Here is a 16979-nt window from a genome sequence, read left to right as displayed (position 1 = left end):
AAAACACTGAAGCTCTATTTCATAGACCAAATCTTAATTGTAATGACTGCCTGATCATCCCAGAAGCGTGGGAAATTGTTATACTCAATTGTTTTAAATAGATTATATTATAATAATTAGTGTAATTATATAATTTCATCCCAGCAGTTTTAACTTAACAAATGCACAACTACTTGTACAGAGAAATTGTACAGGTAGTTGTGCATTTCAAAGGATTCAAATTTGGCACATGTGCTGTACTTTTCTATTCAGATTCCTTACTGTTGTTCTTTGCTTTCACTGACAATACGTAAGACGGAATTTTTTAAAAGAAATATTATTTTCTACCGTGGCACATGTATGAATGTTTAATTATGGCTAACTCACCTTAAATTGAAAATCTCTGATAATATCGAAGTTCCTTGTATCATTGATGTGATTTGAACCCAGGTCTTTCCAACCAGTCAGTTTTATTAAAACTGACTAATACATCCTGCTGACTTGGTACTAGGTTCTCTATCCTTCACCATTTTATTTTTACTCTAGCTTTGTATGAAATCACAATCATAAAGATGAAATATCCTGATGAATTGTTCATTAAATACGCTTCATGTCTCTCCCTACCAATGAAATAGAGGCATATTTGACACTTTTTATTTTTACAATAACAATACAACATTTTCATTCATTATTACAAATTGTTTCTTCTCTGGTTATCTGTTTACCCAAAAAGTTGATAAGCACTTTGAAGATCAAGAAAATCCTACAGATTTCTTGATATTCTAAGTACTTATCAGGCTTCCTTGTCAATCATATCATCTTAGATGATATGGTTGATGAACTGTGTAACTAATCCTGTGAACTAATTACTGCTTCCATTAATTTAAACAACCTTCAAACTTTTTTCCCTTCAAGCTTATGTTGAACTCTCATTTATCCATCCATTTTACATGTAGATTATTTAGTCTGATGACTTTTGGAATATACTGCTGTTCAGCATTTCTTTACATGTGCCCAATCATAATTGATTTTTGTCATTTCCTCATCCCATACCACTGCTCTCAGCTGTCTCATTGCCTGTCCTTAATCACATGCTGTACAGTTTCACATATTTTCCTCACAGAAACTCCCTAATGACTGGTCACCATTCAGATGATTTCCTCATAGTCACTTATCAGATAGACAGATTTGGTACCTCATTCACATTTCATTAGCATCCTGTGATGTAATGATCAAATCCAAAATTCTCAGCCTTCATACACCTTATCTTACATGCTACCTAAGGTTAGCCTTGGGAACTCAGATCGTTAATATGCACATCCGTTTTGCATATTTACAAAAATACCTAATGCAGTGATTCAAATCAAAGTTTCTATCGTCATGTGCCTTTTCTTATATGCTGTCTGAAGTAGTTAGTTGTTAGAAACTGAGATTTCCCTTGCTCTGAGATGCTATTGCTATATTCCATTCTGTATTTCCATATCTCACACTATATTGTCTCAAAACAAATTCCATTCCCATCTTCTGCATTTTCATCTTGAACAGGTGCAGTCTCCCTGCTTTCAACAGCACTATTCCCCCTTGCCCTCCTAGCTTAACAGAAAACACTTCGTCTTTTCTTGTCAGTGACAGGATAAATCACACTTCAGTAATCCCACTCTACTAATTGACTCCACATCATAAAACACAAATGTGCAGTCTCTATTCTATGCTTTTCATATTTCCCTGAATATGATTTATCTAAGCTTGCTTTTATAATTTTACAATACTGACTTCATCTTTGAACTCACAACACTAACTTTGCATCTTTATTCTTTTGATTTATATGGGTTCTTTAGGTAAAGCCAAAAGTGCCTTAGATATCAAGTCAAAAATATTATATCTATTAAATTTATTTCTGCACCTGTTAAGTCATGCTAATGCATGAGCAGAGATAAAACTCCAAATAGGTGCAGAATATAAATAAGATAGTATTTTACTTAAGCAAAATCTCTCTGGATCAACAATGGTGAAGCCCATATTAAGTAATTTTTAGTTTATGAGTTCATAGGCATTGTCTTATAGGTATTATTCATGAGAAGAGAATGGAATTGACATTGAAGCAATATCTGTTTACAAATTATTGGAATATCAGCTGAACTTAAGTGCAGTTAAGTGGAAAAACTTTCAAATTGAGTGTAGTCGATCATAATTAATAATCAGATAATAAGTAAGTTGAGTAAATGACATTATCACAGTTCATACTTGATTACATCTACCATATGTAGCATCTTTATCTGTTTGGAAATCATACATTAAATAGTGAAGGACTTCAACTTCATTTTAGCTATGTGTGTGCTATTCTTGTGTTGGCTGATGGCACTTATGTATAATATCAGCCAGCATATTTTCAAAAAAAGAAATACAGTAGAACTCGGTTATAACGAATTCCACGGGACCGCATATATTTGTTCGTAATAACTATTATTCGTTATATCCAAAAAGGTCATAATTTGAGCGAATTAAAAATGTTTTCAGATTTTTCTCAGCATAGATATATTGGGTAAATACATACATATAAAGAACAAAAATTTATTTTTAAAACTTCACATTTTTACATAAAAAATCATCAAGCATGCTTTGCTTTGCACAAGACTCATATTTCATATGTTTGAAATTGTTCCTTATACCACTAAGATGAATGTGTCGTCTGAACTTACAGATCGCGATTCCATAAATCTTGTTAAAATATGTAAAGCACTTTCTGCTTCACACCAGGTAACGATTTTCTCATCATTGCTATTTTCTTCCTCGGAGTCACTACTATTATCTTCTTCTGGTGTATGAGAGATTTGTTTTAAGATATCAGTGTCTGTCGGTATACCCGAAGTTGCGATGCCATTATCAATGTCTATAAAATTATCAATCTCTGCACAAGTTTCAAAATTGTTCACGTTTCGCGCTTTTAACCACGCTGATAACGGTAAGTTATCCTCTTCATCTTCTTCAGATTCGCACTCATATTCCGCAAGACAGGCTTTCTTAAAACGTATTGTAGACAATGACACCAAATTCCAAGCATCACTCATTAAACGTATTGCGTGAAGTACACTGATCTTCGAGTCGTAAGCATAAGCATTTTCCGGGGATTTTTCTCTGATTTCTATCAGTTCAAAGACTAACAGACGACAAAAATGGGATTTAAAACATCTAATTACGCCTTGATCAAGTGGTTGCAAGACAGATGTCACATTCGGTGGCAAAAAAACAAGTTTTATGTTTGTTAAATTAGCCACTACAGGATGGGCAGGACAGTTGTCTATCAATAACAAATTTTCTGGTTTTCACTGCGAAGATTTTTATCTCACTTGTGAATTTCATTTTTGAAAATTGAAGATGTCATCCAGGCCTTCTTATTTGCTGTATAATCAATGGGAAGTTTCTTTATGTTTTTAAAGCATCTAGGCTTTGCCGATTTTCCAATTACAAGAAGCTTTCTTTTATTGCTACCAGTCATGTTCGCACAAACTAAAACTATGAGTCTGTTTTTGATAAGTTTTCCGCCAATGCACTTTTCGTTTTTAAATTGAAAAGTTTTATCGGGCATTAAATTATAAAAAAACCTGCTTCGTCTGCATTATAAATGTTGTTGTATCCATACCTTCATTTGATGTCCGGCCATACATTCTTGATCCAGTCAGAAACGTTTTTTTCAATGGACAACGCCTTGCCACTTACTTTTGCATAGACAATATTGTTTCTGTTCTTAAAGCGATCAATCCACCCATTGTTGCATTTAAAATCGCTATAATCAAGTTGAACAGCAAATTTTTCAGCTTGAACTTTCAAATTTGGTCTGCTAATAGGTAAGCCAGTGGTTCTTTGCGCTTTTTATTACTTTTATCACTTTTATTACACTTTTTAAGTTTTTTACACTTCGATAAATTGTTTTCAAAAGCTTTCAGAGTCAACTCGCGATTCTTCCCAATTGTTCATATTGTAGATGGGGACAAACCATACTTCTTTGCTACTGTCAGATTTGATTGGCCACTTTCCACCTCCCGTATAATTTCTGCTTTTTCGGAAACTGATAAAATTTTCCATTTGACTCGCAACATTTTTCCACAACCAGAAAATGCGTACATACGAAATGTCAGTAAAGGATCGACTAACGTGTATTATTCGTTCGTTATTCCCGTGAAACGAATTCATAATAAACATCAAATACATGCATTAAATCAAATATAATTCAAATATCCCTTCAAAATTATTCGTTATAAACGTGAATTCGCTGTAACCGTGATCATTATAACAGAGTTTCTACTGTATATTATTATTACTTGACATTTCCAGGGAGCCCAAAGACTCATCGATGGAGGGCACCTACTCTACAAAAAATTCTCTGTCTCCACCACTACACCAACCGCAACTACCTTCATCATCTACACCAACCTCATCTACCACTGACCACCACTAGTATTTTCACAGACAATCACAAACATCCATGCCACAGTGGGATTTGAACCCGCAGCGTTTTGGCTGGAGAGTAGATATGCTAACCACTTGGTCACCCAGGCCGAGTGGTTAGCGTATATACCTCTAGAAATAACTTTTATAAAAAAAAATTTTATATTTCTCTAAAATAACTGTCTTGAACATCATGAAATTCTTGTTCCAAATATTTTAATCATAGTTTGTTTTCTTGATAGCATTTTTATGAATCACAAAATATTTTATACCTCTTTTATGAAAGATGATGCCAGGATCTGGAGAGGATGTGGTACGAGCAACAGGAGGACAGGTAGACTGTAAGTTTTTATTATTATTATTAAATATTTAAAATTTTATTTTTAACTGATATTTTATTAACTAATTTACTATCTACTCACAGAAGCATATGAACATAATCATTTTCATGAAATGCATCGTCAAATTACTGATATGAGATGCTACCCAAAAGTTCAGAGAATTTGAATAGCACATGTAAACCAGTAGTATAGCCTTTCATCACTATATGGAGTGAGCAGTACCTTTTGTGAATAAGTATGCCAACAGCTTGCAAGCTGAGAGGCTGTGTTCTTGGGTTCCATGTGTTTTTGTAATGTTGTGTTTTTAGCAGTTTGATTTTCTTGCTAGATTCTGCCAAAGAAAAGCAATATCAGCCAACACAAGGAATTCACCCCTCTCCCAGTCAAACTGTTAACAGCAAATTTTACTGTGAAGATTTGAAGTAGCTAATAGAGAGCATTTAGTCCAGACAAGTGGAAGAACAATGACTGAGTTCTCCATCATGACAATGTGCTCACCTACGCATTGTCATGATGGAGAACTCAGTCATGACAACATGTCCACCTACACATCACTTGTTGTTCAACAGTTGCTGGCTTCCAAAAACAAGTAATTTCCTCTCCCCTATTTAGCCAACCTTGCACCCTGTGACTTTTTCCTAAGATGAAATTCTGACTAAAAGGGCATCGTTTTAATATGATTGGGAAGATCTAGGCAGAATCACAAGAGGTCTCAATGCAGTCATGCTTGAGGACTTCCAGGTATGCATGGAATCACAAAAAAACTGCTGAGATCACTGTATGTGTACTCAATGGGGACTACTTTGAAGGAGACTTTGGAAACTAGGCATTATGGTAAGTAATTTTTTTTTATAATCAAATTCCCCAAACTTTTGAGTAGCACCTTGTATATCCTCAAGTGATATACACGATACAAAACTAATACAGTGTGATTTACATCAAATTTTCTTCCAAATTTGTTATTTATCACATTTCAAATATTATCAAATCCTATGTTTTGGTCTTCTAAGGCAGTACTAATTGCATCATTCCACCTAGATTTTGATCTTCCTGTGGATTTTTTTGCTGCTACCAAACACCTATTTTGCTAACATTTTCTTTCCCATTCTGTTTAAGTGACTGTATTACCTTAGATTTGCTCTGTTTACAGATTGTTATGTGCTAGCAATGCCAAGTTCATTTATAATATCCTAATTTTTTAATGATTCTGATAGATACTGTCTCTTCACTCTCCTAATCCTTTCCTTTAGTTCTATATTAAACACACACACACACATAACACTTTGTAAAAAAATCAAAGACATCACACTGGAAAAAGATGATTTATTAGTCAGTTTTGACATCTCTGCCTTCTTCATGAATGTCCCAATCAATGACACAATCCTTCTGTTACAGGATAAATTCCCTCCTGATATCACAGCACTCTTTGCGCATGTACTACGTTCTGGCTATTTTGTATGGCAAAACACTTTCTACCTACAAAATGAAGGCACAGCCATGGGCTCACCATTATCTCTTCCCCCCCCCCCCCCATTTCTAACTTTTACATGGAACATTTTGAGCAACATGCTCTAGATTCCTCTCCTTTAAAACCCAAAGTCTGGCTTAGATACGTTTATGATGTTTTCGCTATCTGACCCCATGGCCGCTAGACACTTTCCTTAGCCATCTAAACAAACAACACAAATGCATACAATTCACAATCGAGATTGAAAAGCAGAACACATTTCCGTTTCTAGATACACGTCTTCCTCCTGCAGTCTTCCCTTCACTGTTTACCGGAAACCGACACATACTGGCCAATATATACAAAAAAAAAACTCCTACCACATCCAACACAAAAACCAGGTGTTATTAACACACTAAAAAACAGGGCTTTGAAGATTTGCTCCAATGAACAAGCACTTAAAGATTAATTAAAAGTTATCAGCAATACCTTCCTAAAAAATGGCTAAAGTCAAAATACTATCAACAAAATTCTTCACAAGACCTTACTTAAAAACAATAAAACTGTAACCATTCCATACATTAAAGGGATATCAGACAAAATAAACAATACTACAGAAATACAACCTTAAAGCCACTTTTAACCTACTGCAAAATTAAAGAACTTACTCAACACATCCAAGGATTCATTCCTTCACTGGCACACCCTGGGGTATACCGTATTCATTGCACCTGTAATTTGGGGAAACAGGACGCACAATTCCTATCAGGAAATAAGGAACATAAATAACACATTAAATATAATAACTATGGTCAAGCTAGTCTTTTTGATCTTGCCCTGAATTGACTGGAAAAGCACCTGTTGTTTCATCATCATCACGAACCATGGGCTCACTGCCCGTTAATGTCTGATGCCTGTTTCACTATCTTCTTCCACCTTTCTTTGTCCAGTGCACAGTGTCGCAGTTTTTGTACACCCATTCCACACCAATCTTTTATATCGTCTATCCATTCTCTGTAGGGTCTACCTCTTCTGTTTAAACCATCTAAAATACCAAACATAAATGTCTTTATCTTCCGGTCCTCACTCGTTCTACAGATGTGTCCAAATAATTTCAGCTTCCATTTTATAATCTTCTGCATTAGATTCTGTTTTAGTTGTATCTTCTGATAGAGCTCTTCATTGGTGATTTTCTGTACCCATCCTATTCTTAGAATCTTCCTGTAACAAGTTCTTTCAAATGCCAAAATTCTTTTTCTTGATTCCTTATTTATTACTCACGTTTCAGATCCATACAGTACACCGCTGAGATGTATGTTTCCAGTACTCTTAGTTTTATTTGCAGACTAATCACTTTACTTTTCCAGATGTTATCCATGGCCTTCAGATTTGTTCTTCCCTTTGCAATCCTGATCTTTATTTCTTTTTTACAGTCCAAGTCATATGTCAGTTTACTTTCCAAATATGTGAATTGTTCTACATTTTCTATATCAATTCCATCCACTTGTATCTTTTGTTTCATGTTCTTCTCACCAAATACCATTGTCTTTGTTTTTTCCAAGTTCATAACAAGTCCAAATCTCTTCCTTTCCTCATTTAACAGTTTCAGTGTTTTTTGTAGTTCTCTTTCGTCTTCTTCAATGTCATCTGCAAGTCTCAGATTGTTAATTCTCGTTCCGTGTACAGATATTCCTTTGGCATCTTCCTTCAATTTGTCCATTGCTCTTTCTAAATGTGCGATGAAAATGCTTGGTGATATTGGGTCTCCCTGTCTAGTACCTTTGCTTGTTTTAAACCATTTCCTCAAATCATCACCTATTCTAACTGCTGCAACTGCATTCTGATAAACATCTTTTAATATAGCTATTAGTTTTTTATCAATTCCATAGGATTCCAGAACTGCTAATGTCACTTTCTGGTCAATACTGTCAATATATGATGTGATGTAAACCTGTTGTTTACATCACGCCAAAACTTAAATTTACATTTATGAATGTAAATTTAAGGAGGCCTATGAGATTCTTATCAGTCACCATAATCTTAACAATAATGAAGGTCTAAAAATCCCAAACATATGGAAGGCACATATTCTACCTACTTAACCTTTCTCCCTAAGAGATTAAGGATCCTGGATAGGTAATCCAGGATCCTAAATCTAATATAACAATTGTCATGTTAAATTAGGACATCATTTTCACTGTAACAAAACTATCTATATAAAAGAATGTTTCTCTGATGTTGTCTTAAATAGAATATAGCTTTGATGTAGTTAATTTATTTTATTTCCTTTATTTATTGTAATTTTATTTTATTTTCACTAGAGGTCAGACCAGTAGAATAACCATCGATCAAATCATTGTCTCTTCAGCATACTACGTGAAATGTAATTTAGCTTGTCTCTGTATATATATATATGTGTATACTCTAGATCAGGGGTGGCCAACCTTTTATAGGTCATGCGTCAATTTTTTCATTTTTTAATTAAGATGCGCCATACAAACTTATACTACTTTTCAGTGCTTTTAAAATATGGTAATATGGATATATTTAACAGTTATGCATAAAATGATTTATTATATATATGGTAATATAGTCACTTTTAGCAGTTTTAAATAAAAGGATTTCATATAAACAAGATAAACATTAATTATTTTATTGACTTTTGAAATTGCTTTGCTTTTGCTAAGCTTGTAATGTTTGGAGTTAAAGCAGTTACAGAAAGCATCAAATAGTTTTTCAAATTTGAATCAGTCAGTCGTGACCGTAGTTTGTTCTTAATCATTTTCATTTATGAAAATGCTTATTCGCATCTGTACGTAGTTCCAAAATGACAGATATAACTCTGAGCAAATTTTCTCAGTTCTGGAAAATGTTCACAGGGCAACAATCGCCAGAAATTAATTATATCAGAAGCATCTGGGAGTGATGTTAGTTCATTAAATTTCATTTTCAATAAAGAATTGGTTCTGAGATCAATAAGTTCCATTTGTATGTTACTAGGCATCGTCAAGATTTTTTTGTTCAGTGAGTGAAAAGGGATTTGCCTTCTTTGGCAAAGTCGCTAAAACGAATGTTAAAGGACTCTTGTAATAATCTGAGTTTCTCAGTATATTCTGTAAAATTGCCATTATTTTCAACAGATTCACTATGTTCTTTTAAATGTGGAAATTGACTTAAATCCCCATTTTCTAACTGGGAGATGAACAGTTTTAATTTCATTTTGAATGCACTGATGTCATTTACTAAGCTAGAAAGCAATTTGTTCTTGCCCTGCAGTTTCAAATTTAGATAATTGAGGTGGCTGGTAACATCAACTAAAAATGCTAAATCAAATAGCCATTTCTCACCAAACAACAGAGCTTTTTCCTCATGCAGCTCATCCTTCTCTTCCAGAAAATTATGAACACTTTCTTTCAGCTTCCAAAATCTACTGAGAACTTGTCCTTTAGAAAGCCAGCGAACCTCATAATGAAGGATGAGATCACCATATTCCATATCTAGCAGTTCACAATATTCTCTGAATTCTCTTCTGTTTAACCCTCTTGCTCTAATTTTATTCACACACTTTACAGTATCATAACATGCCTCAAATTTAGAGTTTTTCCACGCAGAGATTCTTCATGTATAATACAGTGATACTTTAGTAGAGAACGACCTAAAAACCTTTCAAGTAAAATTACAGTCCCAGAAACTCTACCTATCATTGGCGGTGTTCCATCAGTGCACACACTAATGAGCTTACTAGAATCTAGTTGTTGATTTTCTAGACATGACTACTTTGTCAAATATGTCTGACCCTCTGGTTTTTCCATGAAGTGACTCAAGACCGATAAGTTCTTCAAAGATGTTAAAATTACCATCAATTCCTCTTATAAAAATGCTTAATTGGGCTACATCACATATGTCAGCGGATTCGTCCAAAGCCAAAGAAAAGAAAGCACAAGCATGAACATGGTCTTTTAATTGCTCAGTAACATCACGGGAAAGTTGTTCGATGCATCTTGTAATTGTTTGCTTGGACAGAACAATTTGGTTTACTTTTCTTACGACATTCTTATCACCAAGACATTTTGCAAATTTTTCCAGACAGGGCTTAACAACTTCCTCTCCATCAGAGAAAGGCTGTGTTTTTTAGCCAACACAAAGGCAATTTCATAAGATGCCTCCAGCATTGCCACACTTTCACAACTTCGTTTCACAAATATATTTTGTCTCTTTTTTTATTTCTTCCTTTTTCTTAACCACCTATTCTTTCCGCTACTTAGACCCAGGAACTATTTTCTCTGAATTCTCTTCTGTGTAAACCTCTTGCTCTAATTTTATTCACACACTTTACAACTGGTATCATAACATGCTTCAAATTTAGAGTTTTTCCACACAGAGATTATTCATGTATAATACAGTGATACTTTAGTAGAGAATGACCTAAAAACCTTTCAGGTTACAGTCCCAGAAACTCTACCTATCATTGACGCCGCTCCATCAGTGCAAACACTGATGAGCTTACTAGAATCTAGTTGTTGATTCTCTAGACATGACTTTACTTTGTCAAGTATGTCTGACCCTCTGATTTTTCCATGAAGTGACTCAAGACTGATAAGTTCTTCAAAGATGTTAAAATTACCCATCAATTCCTCTTATAAAAATGCTTAATTGGGCTACATCACATATGTCAGCGGATTCGTCCAAAGCTAAAGAAAAGAAAGCACAAGCATGAACATGGTCTTTTAATTGCTCAGTAACATCACGGGAAAGTTGTTCGATGCATCTTGTAATTGTTTGCTTGGACAGAGCAATTTGGTTTACTTTTCTTACAACATTCTTATCACCAAGGCATTTTGCAAATTTTTCCAGACAGGGCTTAACAACTTCCTCTCCATCAGAGAAAGGCTGTGTTTTTTAGCCAACACAAAGGCAATTTCATAAGACGCCTCCAGCATTGCCACACTTTCACAACTTCGTTTCACAAATATATTTTGTCTCTTTTTTTTATTTCTTCCTTTTTCTTAACCACCTATTCTTTCCGCTACTTAGACCCAGGAACTATTTTCTCTGAATTCTCTTCTGTGTAAACCTCTTGCTCTAATTTTATTCACACACTTTACAACTGGTATCATAACATGCTTCAAATTTAGAGTTTTTCCACACAGAGATTATTCATGTATAATACAGTGATACTTTAGTAGAGAATGACCTAAAAACCTTTCAAGTTACAGTCCCAGAAACTCTACCTATCATTGACGCCGCTCCATCAGTGCAAACACTGATGAGCTTACTAGAATCTAGTTGTTGATTCTCTAGACATGACTTTACTTTGTCAAGTATGTCTGACCCTCTGGTTTTTCATGAAGTGACTCAAGACTGATAAGTTCTTCAAAGATGTTAAAATTACCATCAATTCCTCTTATAGAAATGCTTAATTGGGCTACATCACATATGTCAGCGGATTTGTCCAAGTCTAAAGAAAAGAAAGCACAAGCATGAACATGGTCTTTTAATTGCTCAGTAACATCATGGGAAAGTTGTTCGATGCATCTTGTAATTATTTGCTTGGACAGAACAATTTGGTTTACTTTTCTTACAACATTCTCATCACCAAGACATTTTGCAAATTTTTCGAGATGGGGCTTAACAACTTCCTCTCCATTGGAGAAAGGAAAGGCTTGTGTTTTTTAGCCAACACAAAGGCAATTTCATGAGATGCCTCCAGCATTGCCACACTTTCACAACTTCGTTTCACAAATATATTTTGTCTCTTTTTTATTTCTTCCTTTTTCTTAACCACCTATTCTTTCTGCAACTCAGACCCAGGAACTAACTTCAGTTTTTCTTCTAATTCAACTTGATGTTTTTTATAGTGTCTGTTAAGATCATGTCTTCTATTATCTGAGAGAGTGCTTAAATAAGAACTAATTTTCCCACAGTTCCTTAAACTGGCATTTGCTATCACCTTCTGCTTTTCTTCTGCTCATTTTCTTTTGCAAAGTAATGGGTAACTGACTGTAAAAAAAAATATATATTTCAAAAAGTAAAGCTTATTATTTAATAATTTATTTAAATTATTTTATGGTTTTAAACGTTATGAACATTCAAAAACAGTTCTACAAGTTTAAGATAAGATTCCTGTTTTCATGAAGGCCTAATGCAGTTCTATAAGTTTAAAAATATTATATATATATTTTTTCATAGAGTGTTTTCGTCTCTCTCTCTTGTAATATATTATGTCCAATGAAATACGAGATCGCTTCCTGCATAAAACAGTCAATCAGCTGGCATTCACACACACAACCCAAATCCTCATTATGAAAGCTTTGCTGATGATCAGTTAAATTTTAGGAATAAATCTACTATACGTAAATAAAAAGGAAAGATATTGTATTAAAAAAAACATAAAAACACGCACATACAAATACACCAAATAATTGCAGGTTTCAGTATCAGCAAATTAAGGGAGCGGGCAAGAACTTGACATACGCGTTCAAAATGAAAAAAATTATTTTTAAATTTACAGAACTATATTAAGCCTTCATGAAAACAGAAATCTTATCTTAAACTTAAAGAACTGTTAGTAAAAATATATAAGTTCGAAAACACAGAATTGTTCACTCACATCGAATCAGAAATTCATGGAATGTTATGACGAGAGCCAGCTGTAAACTGATTGAGTAACTGGCGATGCATGCCAGTATTTGCCGTGCCTGTTGCTTCAAGATCAAACAAGTATAATAAGTGTGCACTCTAGAATTCAGTGGTAGGTTAATTGTGTGTTTATATATATATATATATATATATATATATATAAATTGTATACAACATTTTTAAAAATTTTTCTCTGGGGTTCAGTGCGCCACTTCTAATCATGCGATACACCACTTTTGGCGCATGCGCCATAGGTTGACCACCCCTGCTGTAGATGATGACCTTAATATGATGGTCGAAATGTCAGGAAATTAAAATAATTATAACATGGTTGTAGAGTCCATAATTTGTGTAAAATGGAGGAATTCATTCTCTTACCTTTTCTCAGAACTCTGTATGTTGTCTCTAGTCTTGATCATAAGGAAATATATGTGCAGTTACAAGGCAGGAGATTATGACAAGCTTAGGAGGAAACTCAAAGCTATACCATGGTACAAAACCCTGCAAGGAAAGGATATTGTTAGTGCATGCTAGATAGTTAAGGGGCATCTAAAGGAAGCTATATTAAATTGTATACCTAAGGTAAGGAGGGTTAAGCCAAGTAATCTTATGGGCTACTTTAGCAATATGTCCTCTAAACTTCAGCTTTCTGTCTACCACCACCACCACCCCTAAATCTCTAACCTCTTCTATTTCCTGGAGTACAGTTCCATTAATGCTGAACATAGCACAGTACAGTAATAATCCAATCTAATTATCTCAAAATGCATAACTTTACACTTTTCCACATTAAATTGAAACCTATTATCTTTTGACCATACTGACAGCTTATTTAAATCATCGTGCAATTTCTCCACATTCACTTGATTCACTATTTCTTTATCTAATTGTGCATCATCATCAGCAAAGAACTGAATATATTCTTTCAGTTTATTTCCTTGTATCATTTATGTACAAATTAAACACATCACCAGTCGCCTGTTTTTGCCTTGATTCTGCATCTGAATCTGATTTTTGTCTTGATTCACAAGCTTTCCATATATGGAGGGGCAAATATACTATTTACTTACACTTACTATATATTTTTTGATGATTATGTCCCTTTCTTCCATAGCATATGGGCCTTGAAGTGCCCATATGTACAGAGTTACAGGATCTTCCATAATCATAGGTTTAAACACTGATCCCCTCACCATATTTCAGTAGAGTGATCACCTTGTCAATTTCAGTTCCATAATAATACGTCTTATTTCACACAAGACAGACCACACTTATCCTCCCTTCACCGTTGAAAATACTGAGATCTCCACATAAGATATGTCACATGGCATCCATTACCTCATATACTCCAAAAAACTAGGTGTTTTTTCTGCTTAAGAAATTTCTCAACTTTGCAGTTCTTAAGATAAAGAAGATATCTTCCTCTTAATAAGTGACCCATCATTCAAACTCTCACTCCAGCCACTTTCTTAAGACATTGTTTCTGCCTTATGACTCTTTTATTGGTATATTCCTGTGCTAGTGTGCTGAACTGGCTACCACCATTCCTACACTTTCCCTTAAGCCTGTATGCACACAAGCATCTTCAAATCAGCTTCTGTGTACAATTAGATTTATACTTACCGAACTAACTTCATCTCTTCTTTTCATTCCAAATACTGCTGTACATTGGAACACTATTCCTCTATAGTTCTTCCCTAAGGACTTCAACCTCCAGCTTTCAAAAATTTCAAAAAACATATTAAGAATTACTTCTGTCTTCTTTGACTGCATTCGTACGTGTTGTACTGATGCGCTGTCGAGTTTTGTGACCTTTTACATATGGGGTTTGTATAAAAATAAAGCAAAACAAATGAAAAAAGTTTCCCCAGACATCGGTGCCATTAGTTAAAAAGTTCGTTTGGTAAAAAATTGAATTTGAAGGGATCACTTAAATGCCAAAATTTAAATTCAACCCATCCAGAGTAGAGTTACTGCTTTATATCATTTTGAAACATTTTGTAGTTTCATTTTTCAGAGTCATACTACATCTCATCTGCAGTATTTTGACTTTGAAATGGATCTGATTATATTCAATAAAAAAAAAAATTAAGATGTCTCTGCAAATATGCACATGCAAACTTGAGAATGTGAATTTCAGGAAAAATTTCCAGCAGAGCTGAAGAATAACTATATGCTAATGGATAGATGGAAAAAGCAGATAAATTGATGCTATTACTTTTGCTTTGTGTTTAAAGCTTTTTAGGTAGGAATTATGGCTTATAAAAAGGTTTCATTGAGGAAGTTTTTTTTTTTCCTTTTCCTTTCTTTTGGTGACATTAAAAATGTTGATATTCATAATCCTTGAAGGATCATGAATAGCAACATGGCTAAGTAGTGTTTGGTTTAACACTTCAGATTCCAATTCATTACTGAAATAAATTATTTAGAAGTATATAATATCTAGACAAAGGGAAGAATTATTCTGAAAACTACATTTACCATTGCTCTTAATATTAGTTGTAAGATGTAAAAGAGGTATACAATGATATAAGTAATAGTTAATGATATGGAAGTAGTGGGAAACATATTTTACACTCCAGCAGTTGAAGATAAATTTTGACAAAAATCATTCTGTATAACAACATACTTATTTCTTATGGATATACTTATCAGTTTAAAAGTTTTTAATCTTGACAATTTTTTAGTCTCATCTCTTCTTCTCAGACAATGTTAAGGTTAGATTCACAGAAATCTAATTAATACTAATATAGGGCAGTTAAACCTATCTGAAAATTTATTCCTATATCAGTGAATTGTGTATTTATACTCTGTTTGGGCTCTTATGTAAGATGAAAACCTATATTTATAAAAGTCCTGCCTTCCCTACATGGACAAGCTAACTCATTTACACTTGAAAAGGTCTTACAAAAGTTCTTCATCAAAAAAAATTCAGTCTAGATCTTTCCAGTCAATCTAGTAGGTAACTGTTGTTACCTACTAAGCCATGAAGGCTCTCAGTTTTTTTAGTTATGTTTTCTTTTTCTTAGTCAGTTTATCATGTTTCATATTCATATGATTTTAAACCGCAGTGAATTAGTAGTAACATTTGTGTTTTATTCTCATTGTAATTAATTCATTTTGTGTTGAATCCTTTTAGGGGTCATTTACAATGATTTGTCTATTTTTTAGCAATAGTCCTGGCCTTAATTGATGCTGTCTTTGATAAACATGACCATGTTAGCCAAGCTGTATGCAATTCCCTTTATAACTTGGGAAAATATCAACCAAACCTTGTTCTTAGCAGCTGTCATTCTTATCTTCATCGACATCAGAAGGTATGTATGTTTGATTTACCTTTAGTAGAGTTAGAATTCTGGGAACCATAAGTTTCTAAAAGATGCTAGGATTATGTGCATTAATCATTCTTAGTATTGGCTTTTATGAATGATGTATGAGCAATTGAAATAGTAAATAAAGATATACAACTACCCATTACAGAAGGCTGTACCTAATGGATATTTTACCTAAGAATTTTTTCTCCCCTTTTACCTGACTTCATTTGTTCTATTCTTTGGAAACCTCAAGATGGAGTACTTCAACAAAACATACTACGTTGTTTATTTCATACCACATGTGTAACAGTAGATGGCAGTGGGGTCTATTTTGAGTTAAAAAATTTAATCTCCCCATATGATTGATATAAGAGAAGCAAACTACCACAAGTATTGAAATATCCTAACAGAAGTATACGATGTAAAGAGCAGGCAAAAAATGTAGATGTCATTCTGGATCAGGGGTCGCCAAACTTCTTTGACTGTCGACCCATTCAAGAGTTTCTTGACTTTTTATCGACCCCCTCTATTTTACTATTACGTAATTATAATAGGACAAGCAAAAAAGATGCTTATGTGAGTTTTTAGATTGTTTATTTTATAGTTACAGTGTTTCTTGTATGTATAATATAGTATATATTATTATATTGGCTTAACGTCAAAGGGATATGTTTTTGACGTCCTTCTTAACATTACATATTTGATAGGGGGGATAAATAATATATAAAATATAAAATTTAATTTAGATAACAAAATAATAATACAATCTTCCTATAGGTATATATAGGATGTACAAAATTACCAGCCCTGCTC

General features: G+C 33.8%; 1 protein-coding gene across 2 annotated transcripts in view; it reads left to right on the top strand.

Annotated features, from left to right (window-relative positions):
• The window catches only part of c11.1 (maestro heat like repeat family protein c11.1), a 763927-nt gene that overhangs the window by 21961 nt on the left and 724987 nt on the right, over window positions 1–16979 (top strand). Inside the window, exons 2-3 of one of the 2 annotated variants that reach the window (XM_090407949.1) lie at window positions 4712–4766; window positions 16024–16169. In XM_090407949.1, the coding sequence (XP_090264075.1) occupies window positions 4712–4766; window positions 16024–16169 (201 nt within the window). Of the gene's footprint in view, window positions 1–4667; window positions 4767–16023; window positions 16170–16979 lie in introns of both variants that reach the window. The other variant, XM_090407950.1, reaches the window with a different exon arrangement.

Source organism: Typopeltis vanoorti, chromosome 18 (genome assembly GCF_054136105.1).
Source record: "Typopeltis vanoorti isolate ZY-2024b chromosome 18, IOZ_Tvanoo_1.0, whole genome shotgun sequence".
NCBI classification, from domain to species: domain Eukaryota; kingdom Metazoa; phylum Arthropoda; class Arachnida; order Uropygi; family Thelyphonidae; genus Typopeltis; species Typopeltis vanoorti.
This window is presented reverse-complemented; position numbering and strand designations above follow the sequence as displayed.